The sequence below is a fragment of the Drosophila teissieri genome, chromosome 3L, assembly GCF_016746235.2.
Source record: "Drosophila teissieri strain GT53w chromosome 3L, Prin_Dtei_1.1, whole genome shotgun sequence".
In the NCBI taxonomy this organism is placed as follows: domain Eukaryota; kingdom Metazoa; phylum Arthropoda; class Insecta; order Diptera; family Drosophilidae; genus Drosophila; species Drosophila teissieri.
The window spans coordinates 14,482,654-14,500,445 of NC_053031.1; the positions used below are offsets into that span (position 1 = coordinate 14,482,654).

Below are 17,792 nucleotides of genomic sequence, written 5' to 3' on the forward strand. Positions count from 1 at the left end.
TTGTGTTCCCAAATATATGCTAATTTGACCTCTCCAGATATTACCAAATTTTAAAGTGTACCGTGTAATTATAAAGGAATAGGTTTTTGTTTAGTTTTATCTCTTATATTAATAATCAGAAAATAGCTGAGAATATGAACCGGAACTGCCAGTTATGTTATAGAGTTGTATAAACATGTACAATGCATATATAAGATGGCAGATTATTAATTAGTCATTTATAATAGGATTTGGGTATTTTATTCATCAATCCGTCTGCAACTTAGGCTTTCAATGCATTACTGCTTACATTAATTTGTGTGCTTTTTGTGTAAGCCTCCTCCGGTAATCCACTTTAATTACAACTCTCAATCCAATTTGGGCAACATTTAATTTAAGCCATATTAATTAATCTCTGCCTGCAAATGAATTTCGTCCTTTGAAAGCGACTTGCTCCCACTCTTTCCCGCATCACTTCACAATTTACTTACTCGCCTCTGTTCATTGTTCCTTTGCAGGATCTCCATGACTGCGGAGCCCCATGTCATGCCATGTTCTTCCCGGAGAGAGAAAGGACTGTTCTTCGATACTGGGTTGGATCCTGGGCAGCGGTCTGCGTTGCCAGCTGCTTGTTCACGGTAAGTGTTTACCACTTCAATTGTACTAAGAATTACAAGGAAACGCGGATTAACCACTTTAAATAGTTGTATTGAGCTCCAAATAGCTTTAAAGTTTGATTAGGTGGCCTATGTCAATATGACAAATTCGACAAAAATAGTTTCATGACTAAGGTATCTCAAAGTGCTCCTAACTATATTGTTCGTTATTGGTTCCCCTGCCATTTTCGCTTACCCTGAGTGCCTGAGTGCTGCCATATTTTCTTTAGAGCTGAAAGTAAACATCTTCTACGGAGGCCAAACGAGTGAACTCCGCTCCAACAGCAGGTCTATTATTCTGGGGAAAGGGGGAAGTACATATAAGGCAGGATAGGATGCCAGGACGAAGGCGTTGGCACTTTAGCAAATCCCACGCATTGACATATTACCTGTCAGCGCATATTTTTCAATAAACTTGGCAAAACATATGCAGAAGCCATCCTATCAAGGACGCCCACCTACCACCACCTACCCACCCATCAAAAGCCCCAAGGCCTTCTTGGCAAGGCAGGATACCTTTGATGAGGTTGGGATATTGTTGGCATGTCGAATATACCCAACCATATAGGGGAATAAAGGGACACGAAGGCTCCTCTGCGCGCCTTGGCATGTGGCATGTGTGAATGCGGCTGTGGGAGGACAAATGGCAGAACAAAAGTAAATTTCAAATATTATTAGAATTGCCCTTTGATATTTCGGAATGTCCTGGGCATACCATGTGCCCTGCTCCTTTTGATTCGACTATATTCGAATGCCTTCGGGATGGATCAGCTCTGAACTAATATTGCAAATAGTTTTCGCATTGTACTATGTCTATACCTTGCCAGTCTCAGAGCAAGGAGCTGGAGATGGAATGCGAACTTAAAGAGTTAAAGGTTATAGGTCAACATGGTTGAGGGGTCAGAATAAATGTGACAGAAATGTGAAAGGGAAAATTACGTACACATTATTAATGCTTGTTTGCAGATAAGGTTAAAGAGAATAAATCAAGTGAAGTCAAAGGATAAGTCGGATAAGGCTTATTGCTATAATAATTTCCAGTCTAGCATGTGTTAGGATAAATTGTATCTAAAGAAATATTTAAAACAAATTTATTATTTTTATTTGTTATTATTTATTTAACTGAAATACAACAAGTACAGCCTTCCTTTTTTTTAAACACCACTTATTCCGCTTCGCCTGAATATGTCCCATGGCAATAAATCAATCAATTGACTTGTCTAATTATCTCATCTCCCTGGAACTATTCATCATGTGAAAGGACTTGTGAGGGATGCTCTCTGCCCATGCCCCACTCCGTTTCCTCCATCACTTTCACATATGGAAATCAACTTGTTAGTCAGGCATTTGCCTGCATCGGAAAATGTGTTCGTTTTTTATACGCTTTGTTTGCTCTTGCTCATATCCATCAAGTGAAAAAAACTGACAAAATTTGAATAAAAAATCAATTTAGGTGCTCTGGCCCCAGCACATGACAGGCACTAATCAACAGGAGAAACAAAAAATGAATATGATCAGCGTGCTTATAATTCCCAAGCAATCAGGCGGAGGAAAACAAAATGTAGGTATGCGGGTTTATAAAGGATAGGCGACCCGAAAAGCACATCCATCAAAACTGGAGAGGTTCTGACTGACTGGCTCACACAAACACACACCCATCATGTAGTTGCGCTACATCTATCAGCCCCAGAGAAATAAAGGACCTTTTTTGGGGGGGATTGGGGGTAAAATTCACCCCTTGAGAACATTGTCACTCATATGGGGACATGTTTTGCATGGCATCTCCTCCGCTCTTTTCCGTCTTTTCACTATTTTCCCTCCGTGTGTGTGATAAATTTTTGCCATTGCATATAATTTGTCGCCCATTGTCAGTGCCAGATATGGCCGTCCTTCGTGGGCGTGGCATATCTGTGCAACTCATAATAGCAAAACAACAACAAATTATATGCAAATTCCGAAATTGTTTTTCCAGGGCCAACGCAGAAGACTTTCAGTTGGGAGCTCATTCTACTTACTTTTTACGATTATTATTATGTTCTCTGAGTGCTTTCCATCTCATTTTCATTTTCATTTTCATTCGTTGGATTTTTGCAATTTCCACGCATTCATCAGTTTCAGTTCATGCAAATTTCGCCCCTATGTTTTGTTATTTAGTCAAGTGCAACATTTTGCCGGTGATGATGATGGGAATATTCCCATTCCATTACATCAGTTTATTTTATGGAATTCTCTGATTGATTCCAATGCATGAAGATCATTTAATTGGAATTGATTGGATTTTCTACTAATGTATTTTTAGTGCACACAGAGGTGGGAAAATTTATATTTTTGCTATACTACTTCACTGCTTGAAAAGTAATTTATTCATGAATTTTAATATTGCTTTACAAGCTTCGACAGAGAAGAAGTCCTTTTTGTGCACTTTGGGACATCAATACAAGTGGCTTTCAAATTGAAGTTGTTGTGTGAGGTATTTTCCCCACTTTCGGTTGTCTTTTAAAAGTTAACCCAAATAAGCCTTCATAAACCCTGGAAAATGCTCTTCCTCTGGCGCACACACATTAAATATTTGAATGGCTTTTTATTTGGCTTCCTCTTGCGTTTGCTATTTCCCCTGTTTATGTGAGAATGCGAATAGTGCTCAATACATCTCAATAAATTCCCCATGAAATGTGGGTTATGTTTGTTTGTACTTTTTGTTGCTTTTAATAAACTTTCTCTTTCCCTCCATATATGTCTGTGTGAGTGTGGAGGGATAAAAAATTGCACATCAAAATATGTCAATAAAAATGGAAACAGCAAAAAAAATGCATACGAGAGCATTAGAAAATTTCAGTTTATCCTTTGGTTTAGATGAGCAGGATAGAAAAACACATATCAACAAATATTTGTCGAACGATGAATGTTTGGCTTTGAGCTTGAAATGCTTCTAATTTTTATGGATTTTGTTGTGACATTCAGGCGAGGCTCGGTATTAAATAAATAAAGTGCTGACCTACTTGATTGAAATGAAAACAAATGTGTCAAGGAAAATATTGAAATGTGGTTGATGTAAAAGGTAATGAAAATACTTGAATATTCAAACAGCAATTTTTGTAGAACGCCATAAATGTTTAAGGTGTAACCTGAATAATCTAAGATATAAAATGGTCTGCAGGACATTTTTCAGATAAAGTTAAATTATTTTAATATCTGGTATGAGAACGTCAACCTCAAGCCAAGTTAAAGTTACTGAAGGAAAGTAATCTTAACTTTTTCCCCAACCAATTTCCTACGACAGTCCAACTTTTACTAACCTGGGAAAACCTTTGGGGCTTTTCATTTCAAGTATCAAGTGAAATTATAAACAAGCACATTTTATTTCAATTTGCGCGAACTAAAGCAAATATTTTTGCACCCGCAAAAAGTTTTACTTGTGCGACAGGTGAAATTGTTAGAGGAATTTTCGCAGAAGTAAACTTATGTGCGGAAAATGAGAAATGTGAAATGGGGGATTCTGTGTGTCACGTCAACTGTCAACAATCAACACCTTTTTCATTAAGCGCATTAGATGAGATGAGACAATGAGTGAGCTTTTCCCCACTCTCATCCTTCTTTGCCTGACATGTGTTTTCCAATGAAAAGCGAAAAGAGGAAATGACATTGTGTGTTTGCCGAAAGAGCAAATAATCGTCTAGTCGTTGACTTTGATGACATTTTCTTAATTACAACCCCTGATGCGAAGAACCCGAAAAAAGAGGAAATCGAAAGCCAGAAACTGAAAGTTCAGTGAGGCGCATATTTCGATAGTTGCGACTGAAGAAGATATGAGCAAATATGACAGCTCATGGTGACTGCATCCAAAAACCAGCGAACATGAACCCTTTGCTGCATTTTCCCTTTCAGACAGACTTTTTTGGCACAAATGTTTTGACAGCTGGCTTTTTTTTGGGGTTTTGGAGATATGGGATATATACAATGTTATTAATAGTCGTTAAATATGCACCAAATATTTAATCATTGATATGCATAAAAAACACATGTCATAAACATCAGATGTCAAAAACAGCAAATATAAAACTTCGCCGCAAACATTTGCCGCAAAATTTATGCCGTAATCTCTGTCCAACCTGACTTAAATGTTTATGTTAATAGTTAGTTATTCTAATGGACGATACACCCTCCAAAAAAAGCGAACCATTGTTGTTGCTTCCTTATGCAAATTTATACCATTTTTGAACGAGTTTTTTTTTTTTTTGTTAGTTGTGAGTTAAATCTAATTTATGCAAAATTCAAAACTGCCAACCGCTGGCGAAGCTCTCAAAGCTTTTCTGTGGCTTTTAGTTTTCAACACTCCAGCGAAGAAGAGGGGGCGGTGCGGTTTTTAGTTTGGGAGGTTAGGTGGGTGTAACCACTTTAGTTTTTGGGCTGATTTTAATGACCCGACTCCACGAAATTTATGAGCGCTAAAAATTGAAATTACTTTTTTAACTGACCATGAAAGGCGCGGCGGCTCGAGTTAAATAATTTATTTCCTTTTTGTTGATGGAATGTTTGCAAGAAGTTAAATTAAAGAAATGGGCATTATGGAAATCCATTTGAAAAATCCATTTGTTGTGTTAAGGTAAAAGCAATTTCAACAATTGCGTTACATGAGGCGCTGTTTTTAAGTTTCTTAGAAAAATGGCAGTAAATTAGATTGGTATTGGTAAACGGTATTAAGACTTACTAGAAGAACTCGGTCTGAAATATCAAAACAATTTTGCTGCAATATTTACGAGTGCCACTCAAACTAAGCTCTTCCTCGAGCCGAATTTCCACACAACTTCGAGTGGGTGTTGCCCAAAAAACGCTGCATGTTATTTGCCAAGTTGGGAAAACTTCCGCCCCCGATGACGCATAATTTGTGGGCGTGTCAACTTGGGCGCATGTGGCAGAGGGACAGAAGATTTTGGAGGAGTCTCTGCTGTTTGCCAATTGTTTCAGCATTTGCAGCTTATTTCGTTTCATTTGTACCTAGTCACACCTACTCGGGAGATTCGAGTTCCATTTTGCACCCATCATGCGTGGCATAACAAATTGCTACGGGAAGTTGAAGGAGATGGGGTTTAAACACCCTTTTTCATGTTGTTTTTGGCATAAATAAACAATTCTATTCAATTTCTCAGCTTGTTTCTTCTGCAGTGGAGCGTAGTCAACAAAAGGAGTTACAAACTGACTCACTTCCTATCCACATCTCCTCCCTGCCCCGCCTGAACGAATATATTTTGCATTTAAATGAGGATGGAAGGCACTGGTGGAGCAGAGAAGACAATGCGTAGGTGGAAATTAGATGAAAGCTTGGCTAAGAGGGCTATGATTTCAAGGAAATACGGGTCGAACGACCATCTATTCGTATAATATCGACAGACTTGAACTTAAAGTTGTATGAATTGTAAAGAAATCTAAGAAATCTATAAGATTTAATGTCAGAATCAATTGAAATGCAATAAGAATGTTTAAAAGAGAAAGTGAGGAATTGCCATTTATAAAATATGAAGTAATCACCTAAAGAGGTATTTTTCCCAGTGCAGCCGTGTGGTTTTCTGATGGGGACCGATGTTAGCCACGACTCAGAGCCGAGAAGTGCGTTCTGCATCTATGAATAATTCAGAGGTTTCGTCGTGGCAACAATAATACTCAGCACATTAATGCAATGCGAACAACTCAAACGCAAACACAGCCCACACACAGATACTCCCATGGACACACACATGCGAGCGCAGCACCCACACAAACCCAACTGCCAGCTAACTGTTTCTCTCTGATAGTTTTGTAATGATCAAATTAAATGACTTTGCTTGCGTTTGGGTTTAGGTTTGGGTTTGGGTTTGGTCGGGTTTTCTGGTCCGGGGTTTCTGGCTTAGACAAAAGACTCCTTGGCCTGGCTTAGTGAGAATGTTAATGAATTTATTTAAATGGCGCGTAATCAGACAAGCAACAGAGAAATTTAGAGCAGGGTGGTGAAGTTTAATGTGTGAGTTTGCGGCTGGGGATAAGCAGGGAAAACAGCATCTGTGTGTGGATTGTAATTGCTTTTACAGCTTTGAGGAATTGTCAACCATTATGCTGGCCTTATCTCGGGTTTTATAGTTGCCCGTATATACATATACATACGTACTATTGGTCCCTCTGGCAAGCCGGAAGTTGTGTCCGTCTGAGGAGAACCCTTTATTGTTGGTTAGCCAAACTGGCAATTGTTGGTAAAATGAGTTAATATACTCGACGTCTCAATTAAGGCACGATAGATATCTATCGATTTCTATCCACTTCTGCAGGGCGCCACACTGCGTATGGGTAATAAACTAAAACCGGAAAGTACTTCTTCGTCATTTATCTCCCGAAATGATAGGATCATTATAGTTAATTTCTGCTCTGTATACACATTAAGTGGTTGAACTTAAAAGCCAACGTAAATTAAGAGAAATCATGATAAATTAAAGTTTGATATTTGCAACTTATATGACGCTACAATTACGACTAGGAACTACAAATATTTGTTAGAAATAATTTTTTGAGAGACATGGGAAAATAAAGTGCTTATTTTTATTATTTGGCAGAGAAGTAAATATTAAAGTGATTAAGGTTTCCCCGCCATTTTCGGCATTTGTCTTAGCTCTCTTACGAAAAGCAATTCCAGTTAAGGACATCTCAGCCATATTCATTAAGGCCAACTTGCCGAGGGAAAAGAAGAAACCTTGCGAATTAAATGAGCCTCGGCCTTTGGAGTAAATGGCACAACAATCACAATCAGCTAATGTGTAGAGCCTAATGACCAAAAGGCGCCGGAGTGGGGGGATCTCCTAATAGGTTCGCTCCTCTCCTTTAATGTGCCCGCACTGATATAGAGCCTAATGCATTTTTAAGGGAACATCAAAGCATATTCGGGCTTAATTAAGGCGAACCTAATTAAATTTAAATTTATATTTAATACCCATTCTCCCCCTTTATGACTCGTTGCAGGTGCTCACCTTCCTGATTGACTCGTCGCGTTTTCGTTACCCGGAGCGGGCCATCGTCTTCTTGGCCGTCTGCTACTTGGTAGTTGGGTGTGCCTACGTGGCGGGCCTGGGGGCGGGCGACTCCGTGTCGTGCCGGGAACCATTTCCGCCGCCCGTCAAACTCGGCCGCCTGCAGATGATGTCCACCATCACCCAGGTGAGATGACCCCAGAGAAGCGCCTCTGCAGTAGCAGGGAAACCGGTCTTCAATTACTTGAAATGCAACCGAAAGGGCTAATTTTATTTGCTGCAGTTTTACTGCAGAGATGTAATCTCTTACAGACAGTGCTAATAAAAAACCAAACATATATAGAAGATTTATAACATAATTGATATATTACGATAATTGAAAATAATTTGAATGCCACGAATGTATAGTTATACTTATAGATCTGTCTTGAAAGCACCTTTGATTATATAAGTTACAAATATATTCCTTCTCTGCATGAGTACTTAAAGCTTTGACCTCCCACCGTGTTTTCAGTTAATTGTTATTTTATTGACCGAGTTCACTTCTCTCTCCTCCAACAGGGCCACCGGCAAACCACGTCCTGCACGGTTTTATTCATGGCACTCTACTTCTGCTGCATGGCGGCCTTCGCGTGGTGGTCGTGTCTGGCATTCGCCTGGTTTTTGGCCGCCGGCCTCAAATGGGGCCACGAGGCGATTGAGAACAAGTCGCACTTATTCCACCTGGTTGCCTGGGCGGTGCCCGCCCTGCAGACCATCTCCGTGCTGGCCCTGGCCAAAGTTGAAGGTAAGTTCGGCTCAAATCCCCGCCCCGATTATTATCGATTATCAGCCAGCAAATATACCAATGCGACCTTGATCCAGTGGCTCATTAATCTGCCCGTGTCCACATCAATTTCCGTCACACACTCCGCCCAAAACTTTACCCAGCCATCGGCTGCGGTTTTGGGCAATTTCAACGCGTAAGACGAAACCGTCATTAGACATCATTTGCGGCATTAACTATATCTATTTCTCGTGGCTGCGGCTCGGTTGCTGCTACCAGCCAGAAAGAGCTACTAAAATCTTGGAAAACCAACAAAAAATTAAAAATGAAAAAGGAAAAAAAGCAGTGGGACTGCGGCGTGTAGAAAGTAATGAATGTATTTCATCTACAGAAATAAACTCCTTATTATGAGAAGGTTTTTATATTTAAAATATCATCTACTTATTCTTTGTATTAAAATGAACCTAAAATCCCTTCTTCATATGATAATACATCTTCTGTTATTAAAAAAGTATTTAAAATATTCCTGGTGCCAGCGATACCGAACTTTTTAATCCACTTTCAACTAGTCTTTCAACCACTGTACAGATTCTGGTGCCACCGTTTGTCAGTCATTTTGTGGTTCATTTGAGAATGGGGTCTTGGGCTGGGCTCGGTTATTTGGGTCTGGATACCGAGATACTTTTGGAATCTTCTAATTCGGTTGTCCGCGATTTCTAAACAATTTAATGACCTACGTGGTCGCGTAGTCGGACAGACACGAAATAAATCTTGGCGACCAACAAAAAAAATGTAAACCGCGGAGGGGAAAAAGAACGTTGCCTGAAAACGGTCACGTTAAAGTGCCGTAAAAATTTGTGGACTTCAGATGAGTTGCCTGCTTTTTTTTTTTTGCTTTTTGTGGGGTTCCAAGTCAAAGAACAAGACCAAAACTAATTCGCTTAACGCGTAGCCACTAAGCCAACTTAGAGGCCTTCTCGTTGTTGCCCATTCCTGGGCTCATTTCACATTTTTGGGCTTAATTAGATTGCGGCTTAATGACTCAATTGTGTTTGCCATCCAAGCTCCAGTGCTCCATCCCTCTCGTCCTCTAACCCAACATCCCTGCTTCTCTTTCTATAGCCCGGACAATTTCCAATACGACCAGACCAGACGGTAGTAATTAAATACAGCAGCACATGATTATGGCTTGTTAGGCAAATCGAATGAAAGTCATAGACAATTTGGAGTGGCCACCGAGTGGGGTGGGTGGAGCTGCCCCGTTGATGGGCACTTATAGACCCGGCATTAACTGGCTCTACTTGATGACCCGGTTACGTAATTTCAGGGAGCGAGCGAGGTTAGCTAGGTGCCAGCTTAACACTGGATTACTGCTGCATTGTGGTAAACGGGGCAACGAATTATCCTGACAAGTGTCGGGACATGAGTTATAGGATTTGCGAATCAATGCCATACTCAAGAATTTGTACCATCAACATTATGATAAATATTAGCTAAGATATAATTTTTCAGGTTTATATTGCGATAATAACATATTAAAAGTATGTTATTGCGAATTCTATAGTACTAAATGACAATCTTTATCACTTTAAATCTACAATTCGACGGCACTCATCCCCTTCCAGCAATGAACAATTTTTCAATTGCTTAATAAATATAATCAACATTTTTTCACTCTATCCTAAGCGCACACAGACACTCGAGAGACACTCGCTAATGCATGCAAAATGCCAAAAGCCATAAAAAACATATTTTCCCCTCATCGCGTCTTATATAAATACATTAAAATCTCAGGCAAAGGAAAAGCGATTTATGGGAAAAGTCTCCGAAAAAAATTAAAATAAAATGATGACTTAATGCACTGCAAGCGACTGGCGACCATCGCTGTTGCTGTAAGGGGCACTCCTTGAGATGCTTCGCCGAGAAAATAACAGTAAATGGAAAGGAACAGGCGCAGCCGGTTCATACACTGAGATCAAATATTTGAAATTTTAAATAGTAGATAAACCTAAAAATATAGTTGTAAGGTCATAGAGAAGACTTACCATACGAAAGACTTCTCAATGCGTCTGAGCTAAACACATCTTAAAACCGAAAATTGCTGCTAAGAACCCCCCTTTTTTCTCGCGGTGCTGCAGCCCATTCAGAAACCATTCAGCGGCAATTAATGTTAAATTTAAAAATACATTATTTTAATGTGTCGTCAGTTTGAGTGCGACAGCGAAAGAGGGATAGGACAGTTGTTGCTTGGGCGTTGATGATGGCGGTAGACTACAACAACAACTACAACAACTACCCACCGAGGCAACAACAATATTAGATGTACATACAACATCGACTGCTCTTGGGTAAACAAAGTCTGAATCGCTCGAGGCGGGAAGCTTGGAAGCTTTGGCCGCCGGCTACGTGCATTGAATCCGTAATTTGCGCACGTTCGTTGCAAACATTGAATAATGCTCACAGATATACCCCCAGAAAATACATCCCCTCCTCCATCCACCCAGCCACTGGCACTCCCCTTTAAACACTTCTGGCCAAGTAAATGGCAGGGAGGATCCACTGTAGAGGGCGTCAAACGGGGAAGCTAACAATTTGTATTGACTCCACAACGCGTTGGCAGCTCATTTGATGGATTTTCCCCCCATTCTGTAGACAGAAATTCAGTGTGGAATATCGCAGAAAGAGACCTATGAATCACCTGAACCTGTCCACCTGCAAATGTCCAGTTCCGAGGGATTCCATTTGCTTTGTGCTGCGAATATTAAACGGGCAAAGTGGGTCTGCATTTGGATTTTTGATTTTTGGTCCAGTCAAACATGAACTGCTAGGCTTTCAAAAGTGGAACAAAATTTACTGAATTAAAGGCCCCAGATGAATTTAAAAGACTACTCATAATTGTGCGGTTTTTAGTTTACCTATTACAATATTAGATTAAAAGGTTGAATTATGATTTATAACCATCTAAAGGCTTATAACAGTACAGCATAGTATTACGATTTACAATGCGCATTTCTGTTCAACTCACGAAAATCTTAAGTATACCCCTAAATAGACGAGCAACCCAAAGGCAACAATTTGCTTTACTTGTCTAGAATTTATTACCATTTTGTAGACACGCTCAACAATTATTTTTCATTTATAAGAACGCGAAAAAAAACGAAGCAACGAAGAAAATATGCAAATTAACATAAACCGAAAGAGACGCAGAGCAAAGGAAAATTAACAATTTGTTGCGCTTTTGCGAAATTATATGCCTGGCAGTCGTAAGTCCGTTGAAGAGACTTCTCTGCCCGCCTTTTTCTTTTCTTCATTTGTCAAGTTATTAAAGAGCAAAGTGGAGTGGAGCAGGCGGCATGGAACTAAATTAACATAATTTATCCAAGGCGGACCTATTTTTGCTTACTGGAGAATGAGCGTTGAATGGAGAATAAACCTTTGTACAGTGACTATTGGGAATATGTTTAAAAAAAGAATATACATATGTAATGAAAATATAAAATGTTGTATGGTATAAACAAATCAGAAACATATTAAGCAAATTCACAAGCCTAAGCTATTTTGAGAAATTATACGTAAAGCTGAATATGTTGCATATGATCGCATTTAGTCAAGTTAATAAAGTTACATTATTTTTAAAGATCACAAACTAATCTTTAATAAGTTGCTAGCTGGCCTGAACCACTGTCCATTGAAAGGGATTCTCCAAAAGAAAAATAAGCAATTGAGAGCCACTTATCGAATGGCATAAAAATACTGGCGCATGAATGATTTATGAAACAGAGTGGTTTAGCAGGAAAGGCGGAAAACGGGGGGGTTTTCAGTGGAAGGGGAAATGCACTTTGAAATGCATTTGTCAGTCAGGTGGAAGACAGCTGGAAATGTTATGCAAGTGCTGGCGGACTTTTGTTCAAGGATCATACAAAAAGAGTTGGCTCGCTCTTTGACCTAACGTTCCGTCTCTTTCCTTTGCATCCCACCCATCTCTTTCACTCTTCTCAAATGGCCTCGCATAATCAAATAATGCGCTTTGGCATTTGCAGTTTCCATGGCAATCGTGCCAAACATAACCCACACAGAAACCAAATGAAATGAACGGCGCAGAATTAGAGTGAGTAGTGAGTAGCAGCAAATGAAATGCTAAAGTCGATTCACGGAATGAAGCACTTTTCTTGCATGCAAGTCACATATTCAGACAAAGGCAATCGACGGACGTAGCCTCTGAGAAATAGAAAGAGACGCAGCTTGTGCTGGCGACAGAGACGGAAAGTATGCAGCTCTGGGGACGAAAACGCAGTCTTTAAAGAATTCACAAACAGTGGGAATCGATAAATTCAATGCATGTCTTGAAAAGAGCGATACTCTATAAAGAAGTAGTGATCTTGGTTCTGCATAAATGGGATTGAATATCAAAAAAGTCATTTAATGCTTGCTCATAACTTTATCGGATTGACATCAAATACAATTATCAATAAAACTTAATGATTCCAATTATATTAATTCCATTTCAATGCGTAACAAAATTCAATTGCATTTTTCGCGACCATATCGAGTTTTTATGACATATTTTTAAAGATATTAGCTGCCATAATCCCACGGTCCGTAAAATCCTTGTTTAAAAATGGGAAAATGGGAAACTATAAAATTTGCTTCGTGTTAGCTGTCTTAAGCCGATAGCTCCCAAGTTTATGTACCCATTGAAATGATTGAAAGTCAATCCATATGAAGAAGGCTCCATAGCCGTTGACCGCAGCAGCAGCAGCAACAGCAACAGCATCTGCAGCAGCAGCAGCAGCAACAGCAACTTGCAGCATAGCAACACGAACAATGTGCGTTGAATGGCATGTGGCAAAAGTTATGGAGACTTTGGCGCGTAAAACCGGTAGCTAAAATGGCCGAAACAACGCGTGGAGGGGGGGAATGGTGTTTTGGGGGGATCGGCAAGAAACGGTCTTCGCAGACGCGATAAAGACAACAGCAAAAAGCGTGAAACGTGTGCGTGAGTCGCAGCAGCAACAACAGCACCAGCATCAGCAACAACAGCAATAGTAACAGCAGCAGCAACAGCAAAAGCAACAGCAACATTGGCGACAGCAGCAGCAGCAACTGATACGCAGTTTGAGATACCGCGAGGTTGTTGCTACATTGTACATTGGCAACACGACTACAAGTTGCTATTACCCTGGGCATATCCAAACGGCATCGGGCCTCAACTTCACTTGGTATTGCTGTTCGTTGTCATGGCTACTGAAATGGCATCGCTATAGCTTTCAGAAATACGAGGAAAGGTGGGGCAGGTGGGGCAGGTGGGGTGAGAGCCTTTTTCTGTCATCCGTTTGATTACATTTACAATCTGAGCAGTCTGCGCTACCCTAACAACGATTATAAAAATGCCAAGGCATTGAATGAATGGATTCTATCGTGCGTTAGTTTAAAGGTCAAGGGCACAAAATCATTAAACAAAATATCATACAAATAGCTATTACTTATTTATATAAGCTAATCTATTCCATAAGGTAAGCACAACTCGCTGTGCTATAAATAGCATTAAAGAACTCATTGCAGGGTATGAAAGGTGCCACATTTATTCGAAACAATTGCGCAGGCAAAGGTTTCACTTTTTCTCGCTTTGCGCATCATTTGTGCGGCTTCTGTTTCTTTTGCCCCGACTCGGAGATTATTTGTTTGATTTCATTTTTATATTTTGTTTATATGAAAGCTTTTGGCATCATTTATCTTAGCGGGATCCAGTACGTGCTCCATTTGGCTAATGTCATTTTTATGAGTTTTTATGCCGTTTTGTGCCATAATTTGATTGTCATGTCTGGTCTGGCCCTTCTTTTTGTGGATTTTCCTATTAGATGATTGGGCATCAAAGTGTTTGCCAAAACTCAAAGAGGCTCTCATTCACATTTGGCTGGCGACCAGAGTCCGGCATGAATTATCGTATAATTATATAGAACTCGTAACGGCTCGGATCATTATAAAGTCATAAAGCTTTTGTCGGCTCCGGTGGTCCAGCGTGCCCACTAATTTGCAGCAATTAAAATCATTAATTCAAATTAATATGATTCGAAAAGCATTAAAGCCGAGTTAGGCATCTTGTTGCCCGAGGGCGAATAAAAAATGAGCGAACTGTTAAAGGAGAAGAAGCGGCATAAGGGCCAATGACCAGAAGGGAACAATGGAGACCGTACAAAATGACTGGGCTAAGTGTGAAGACGGCCAAGTTAATGAATCTTCAACAGCCAAAAGGAAACTAATGAATGGTGTGTAGAGGTTGGCTTACCATCTTCATGCCAAAATTAAAGCTAGTCAAGAATATTCTTAGAACTAAAGGTGAGAAACCCGCATTGATTTACAATAATACAATTAGTACGCTGAATACCGTTTTCGTGTTTAAAGGTATTTTGGAAATAGTTTGGATTTGATTTGAAGCTCTCTATTTTCATATCATGTTTTTAAATATTTTCTTATCTAAACACCAATAATGTGAATATGAATATGAGAATATGTCAAAATGGTGTAGCTCTCTTTCGTTATTGTACTCGGTAGTTAATGGTTGAAATGGTTTATTTGCAAGGTCTTTGATTCCATACTGCTGATTTTCAATTTTATACAACAAAGTTAAAGATAATGTGTCCCAGAAGCACCCCAAAATGCTGATGACTTTCCATCGATCCGTTGCAGTTAAGAAAGTCTGAAACTCTATCACCTCCGGCGAATGGATTCGATGCCTACACAAACACCAGCCATATACCCTGTATAAACCGACTAAAGTACCTCCCTTACGGGCGGCATCCTGCTGTTCTGTTTATTTCTAATATCCTGTCAGATGCTTTTTTTTTGGGAGGGTAAATGCGAGGGAAAAGCGACAATAAACACGCCCACACGAAATTTGCGGACGAAATTGTCTTTTGCGGCGGCCATAAAGCGCAGCCGATGTCATTAAAATCTCTTTTCGGCACGAAAATTCGCACGCCGCCATATCGATGGGATATCCCTCAGCCAGGGGGCAATTCAAATGCTTCCTGCGGTGCTTGCCAACACCTTTGACCTGCTGGGTTAACGCCACGCCTTTCGCCCACATTTCGCCCAAATTTCTCCCTTTTGTCTAATTTGATAAGCGAAAGGAGGAAATCTTTCGGCGTGTAAATTGCTTTTTTCGTTGGGTTCTCCTTTTTTTATTTGTTTGGATGGCGTGGGTTAAAGTGCTCAAATCGCTGTTGGGCAAAAGATTTTCGTACCCAGCCTTCTTTGATTTCACTCGATTTCAATTGTGCGGCAGCAAAAGTTTTCTTAATTACGTTCACTCATAATTTTTTGGGTATTTTCGAAACTTTTTTTTCGTTGTTTTCTTGTCACGTGCAGGGAGCTGTCGCTTAACCCCACAGTGGTAACGCACAATTTATTGGCACAACTTCAAAAAAGTTTTCCACATTTTTGGGTTTTCTTTCTATTTTCCACTTAGTATTTCTGCTCTGCTTTTGTTCTAGGCCAACACCTTTTGCATGTTTTTGGCAGCGCCGGAAAATAAAAAAAAGTGCCAAAACTTTCACACTCTATCATGCTACCTCTCCCTCTCTCTCGCTCTCTCTCTACCCATCTCTCTTGCTCACGGCTTGCATGACGCGATGAATAGTTCTCGCAGTTTTTTGTTTGTTCATGTGCCAGGTGCACGGTAATGGGTTAATTAGCCCTCAGTGTGCACCGCCAAGGGTTAATTAAGTGGCATGAAATTTGGGAGAAAAAATCCCTGACCAAATTGATTAAAACAAGAAATACTAATAGTGACATCGACATTTTAAGGTTTAAATAGAAAGGTGAATATTTGCAAATTCAACTTATTTTATTAGGCTCAAATAAAGTTAGTGAGCTTGAGAATCACTTTTCTTCTTAAGTTCCTCAATATAATATTTTTTTAAGGGTGACTTTCGATCGGTCAATTTATACATCAAATAGATTGCCTCCCCTTAAGCTTCAATTACTTGAAGTACAATAACTCAATCCAAGATGGATAAACCCAGAAGATGACTCAGTATCCCACACTTGATAAGATTCCAAGAAAGCTTCGGAGATACCTATAAAAACATCCCTTAAAAATCTCCAGCTCCCTTTCAAATATTTACTTTATGAAGCTTACAAGTTCGTGAAAAAAATATTTTTGGGGGAGCCGCAGAATGCATTAGAATTGGTTGAAAGGAAGGAAAAATATAAAACCGAAACACAAAGGAACTAACAAGCGATTCCACCTACTCCGCCCACTCAGCAAACTCTTCTAAGTGATTTCAACCCGGAAATGCCCATAAATCGATTGGATCTTGGGCGCATAAGGGGTAAGACGAGTTTTCAGTGTCCCACTACACAGTGCGAAAAATGCTGATAAATATATACATAAAACCAATACTAACTTAGAAAATGGGAGTATGTATTTGTTGATATTCCTTATATGTATTATTTATAAAAAGAGTGCCAACCTGAAATCATACAATATAATATGATTCTGTTCTTTAAATATTACTATAGTTATGTGTACCTAAGCGAATACAGTCTTTACTTTAACAGCACGTTAAGTTACTGTGTTTTAAGAAGAATATATAAAAAGCCAATACGTTTCTCGCTGTGTATGGGTTTCTTTGGCTGCGGATGCATCTGGCTTTATGGGCTAAATGAATGAATTGAAATGGGTGTGCGGACGAGTGTGTGCGGTTTGTATCGACTTGTGGCACACTTGTCTGGATTTTCCAACCCCATCCCCTCCTCCTCCTTGGGAAACGCCCCCTCATGTGGGGTACAATGCAAATAAAAGTTCATTACAAGCTCAGGCCAAGGCGCTTAAAAAAAAAACCGTTGTAACCGAGGCTTTTGTTATATTCTCCGGTCTGTCCCACTTTGTGTTGTGTATTCTGCCTCTTTTATGGTCAACGGCCCCTTTCTGGCTCTCTAGATCGTGGGTGGGAAACGGAGAAGTAGTCGCCTGGCCGGAAATGCCACATCCGTGTACGAGTCCATAAAGTCAATAAGGGAAAATGGTAGAAAAAGCTGCGAAAGCGAAGGAAATTTTGAAAAGCCAAAGGGAAATGAATTAAGCATAAGCAATGGTTTAGCAACTTTGCCTTACTCACATTTATGATATGGATGTCCGGTTGGGTGTCCTCAGATTATCCCCTTCGATCGTAAAATCTCTTTAAACTATAAGACTTTTATGAGCGATAACTATGGGCGGAATAAAATACGACTTGGTTTTACGACACGTCAGGCATTATTAAATCTACAACCAGCATTAGCCATTAAATATATGGTATTTTTATCTATGACAACTGTTGAGAGACCTCCTCTTCGAATTAATTGAAAATGTCACAGATCTGTGGCAATTATCGTAAATTATGCACACGCGCCCGAATC

General features: G+C 39.8%; 1 protein-coding gene across 1 annotated transcript in view; it reads left to right on the forward strand.

Moving 5' to 3' along the window:
- The window catches only part of LOC122616737 (frizzled), a 92,835-nt gene that overhangs the window by 31,992 nt on the left and 43,051 nt on the right, over nt 1–17,792 (forward strand). The window contains exons 2-4 of the mRNA XM_043792295.1: nt 498–617; nt 7,617–7,811; nt 8,186–8,411. Coding sequence (XP_043648230.1) covers nt 498–617; nt 7,617–7,811; nt 8,186–8,411 — 541 coding nt within the window. The remainder of the gene's footprint in view (nt 1–497; nt 618–7,616; nt 7,812–8,185; nt 8,412–17,792) is intronic.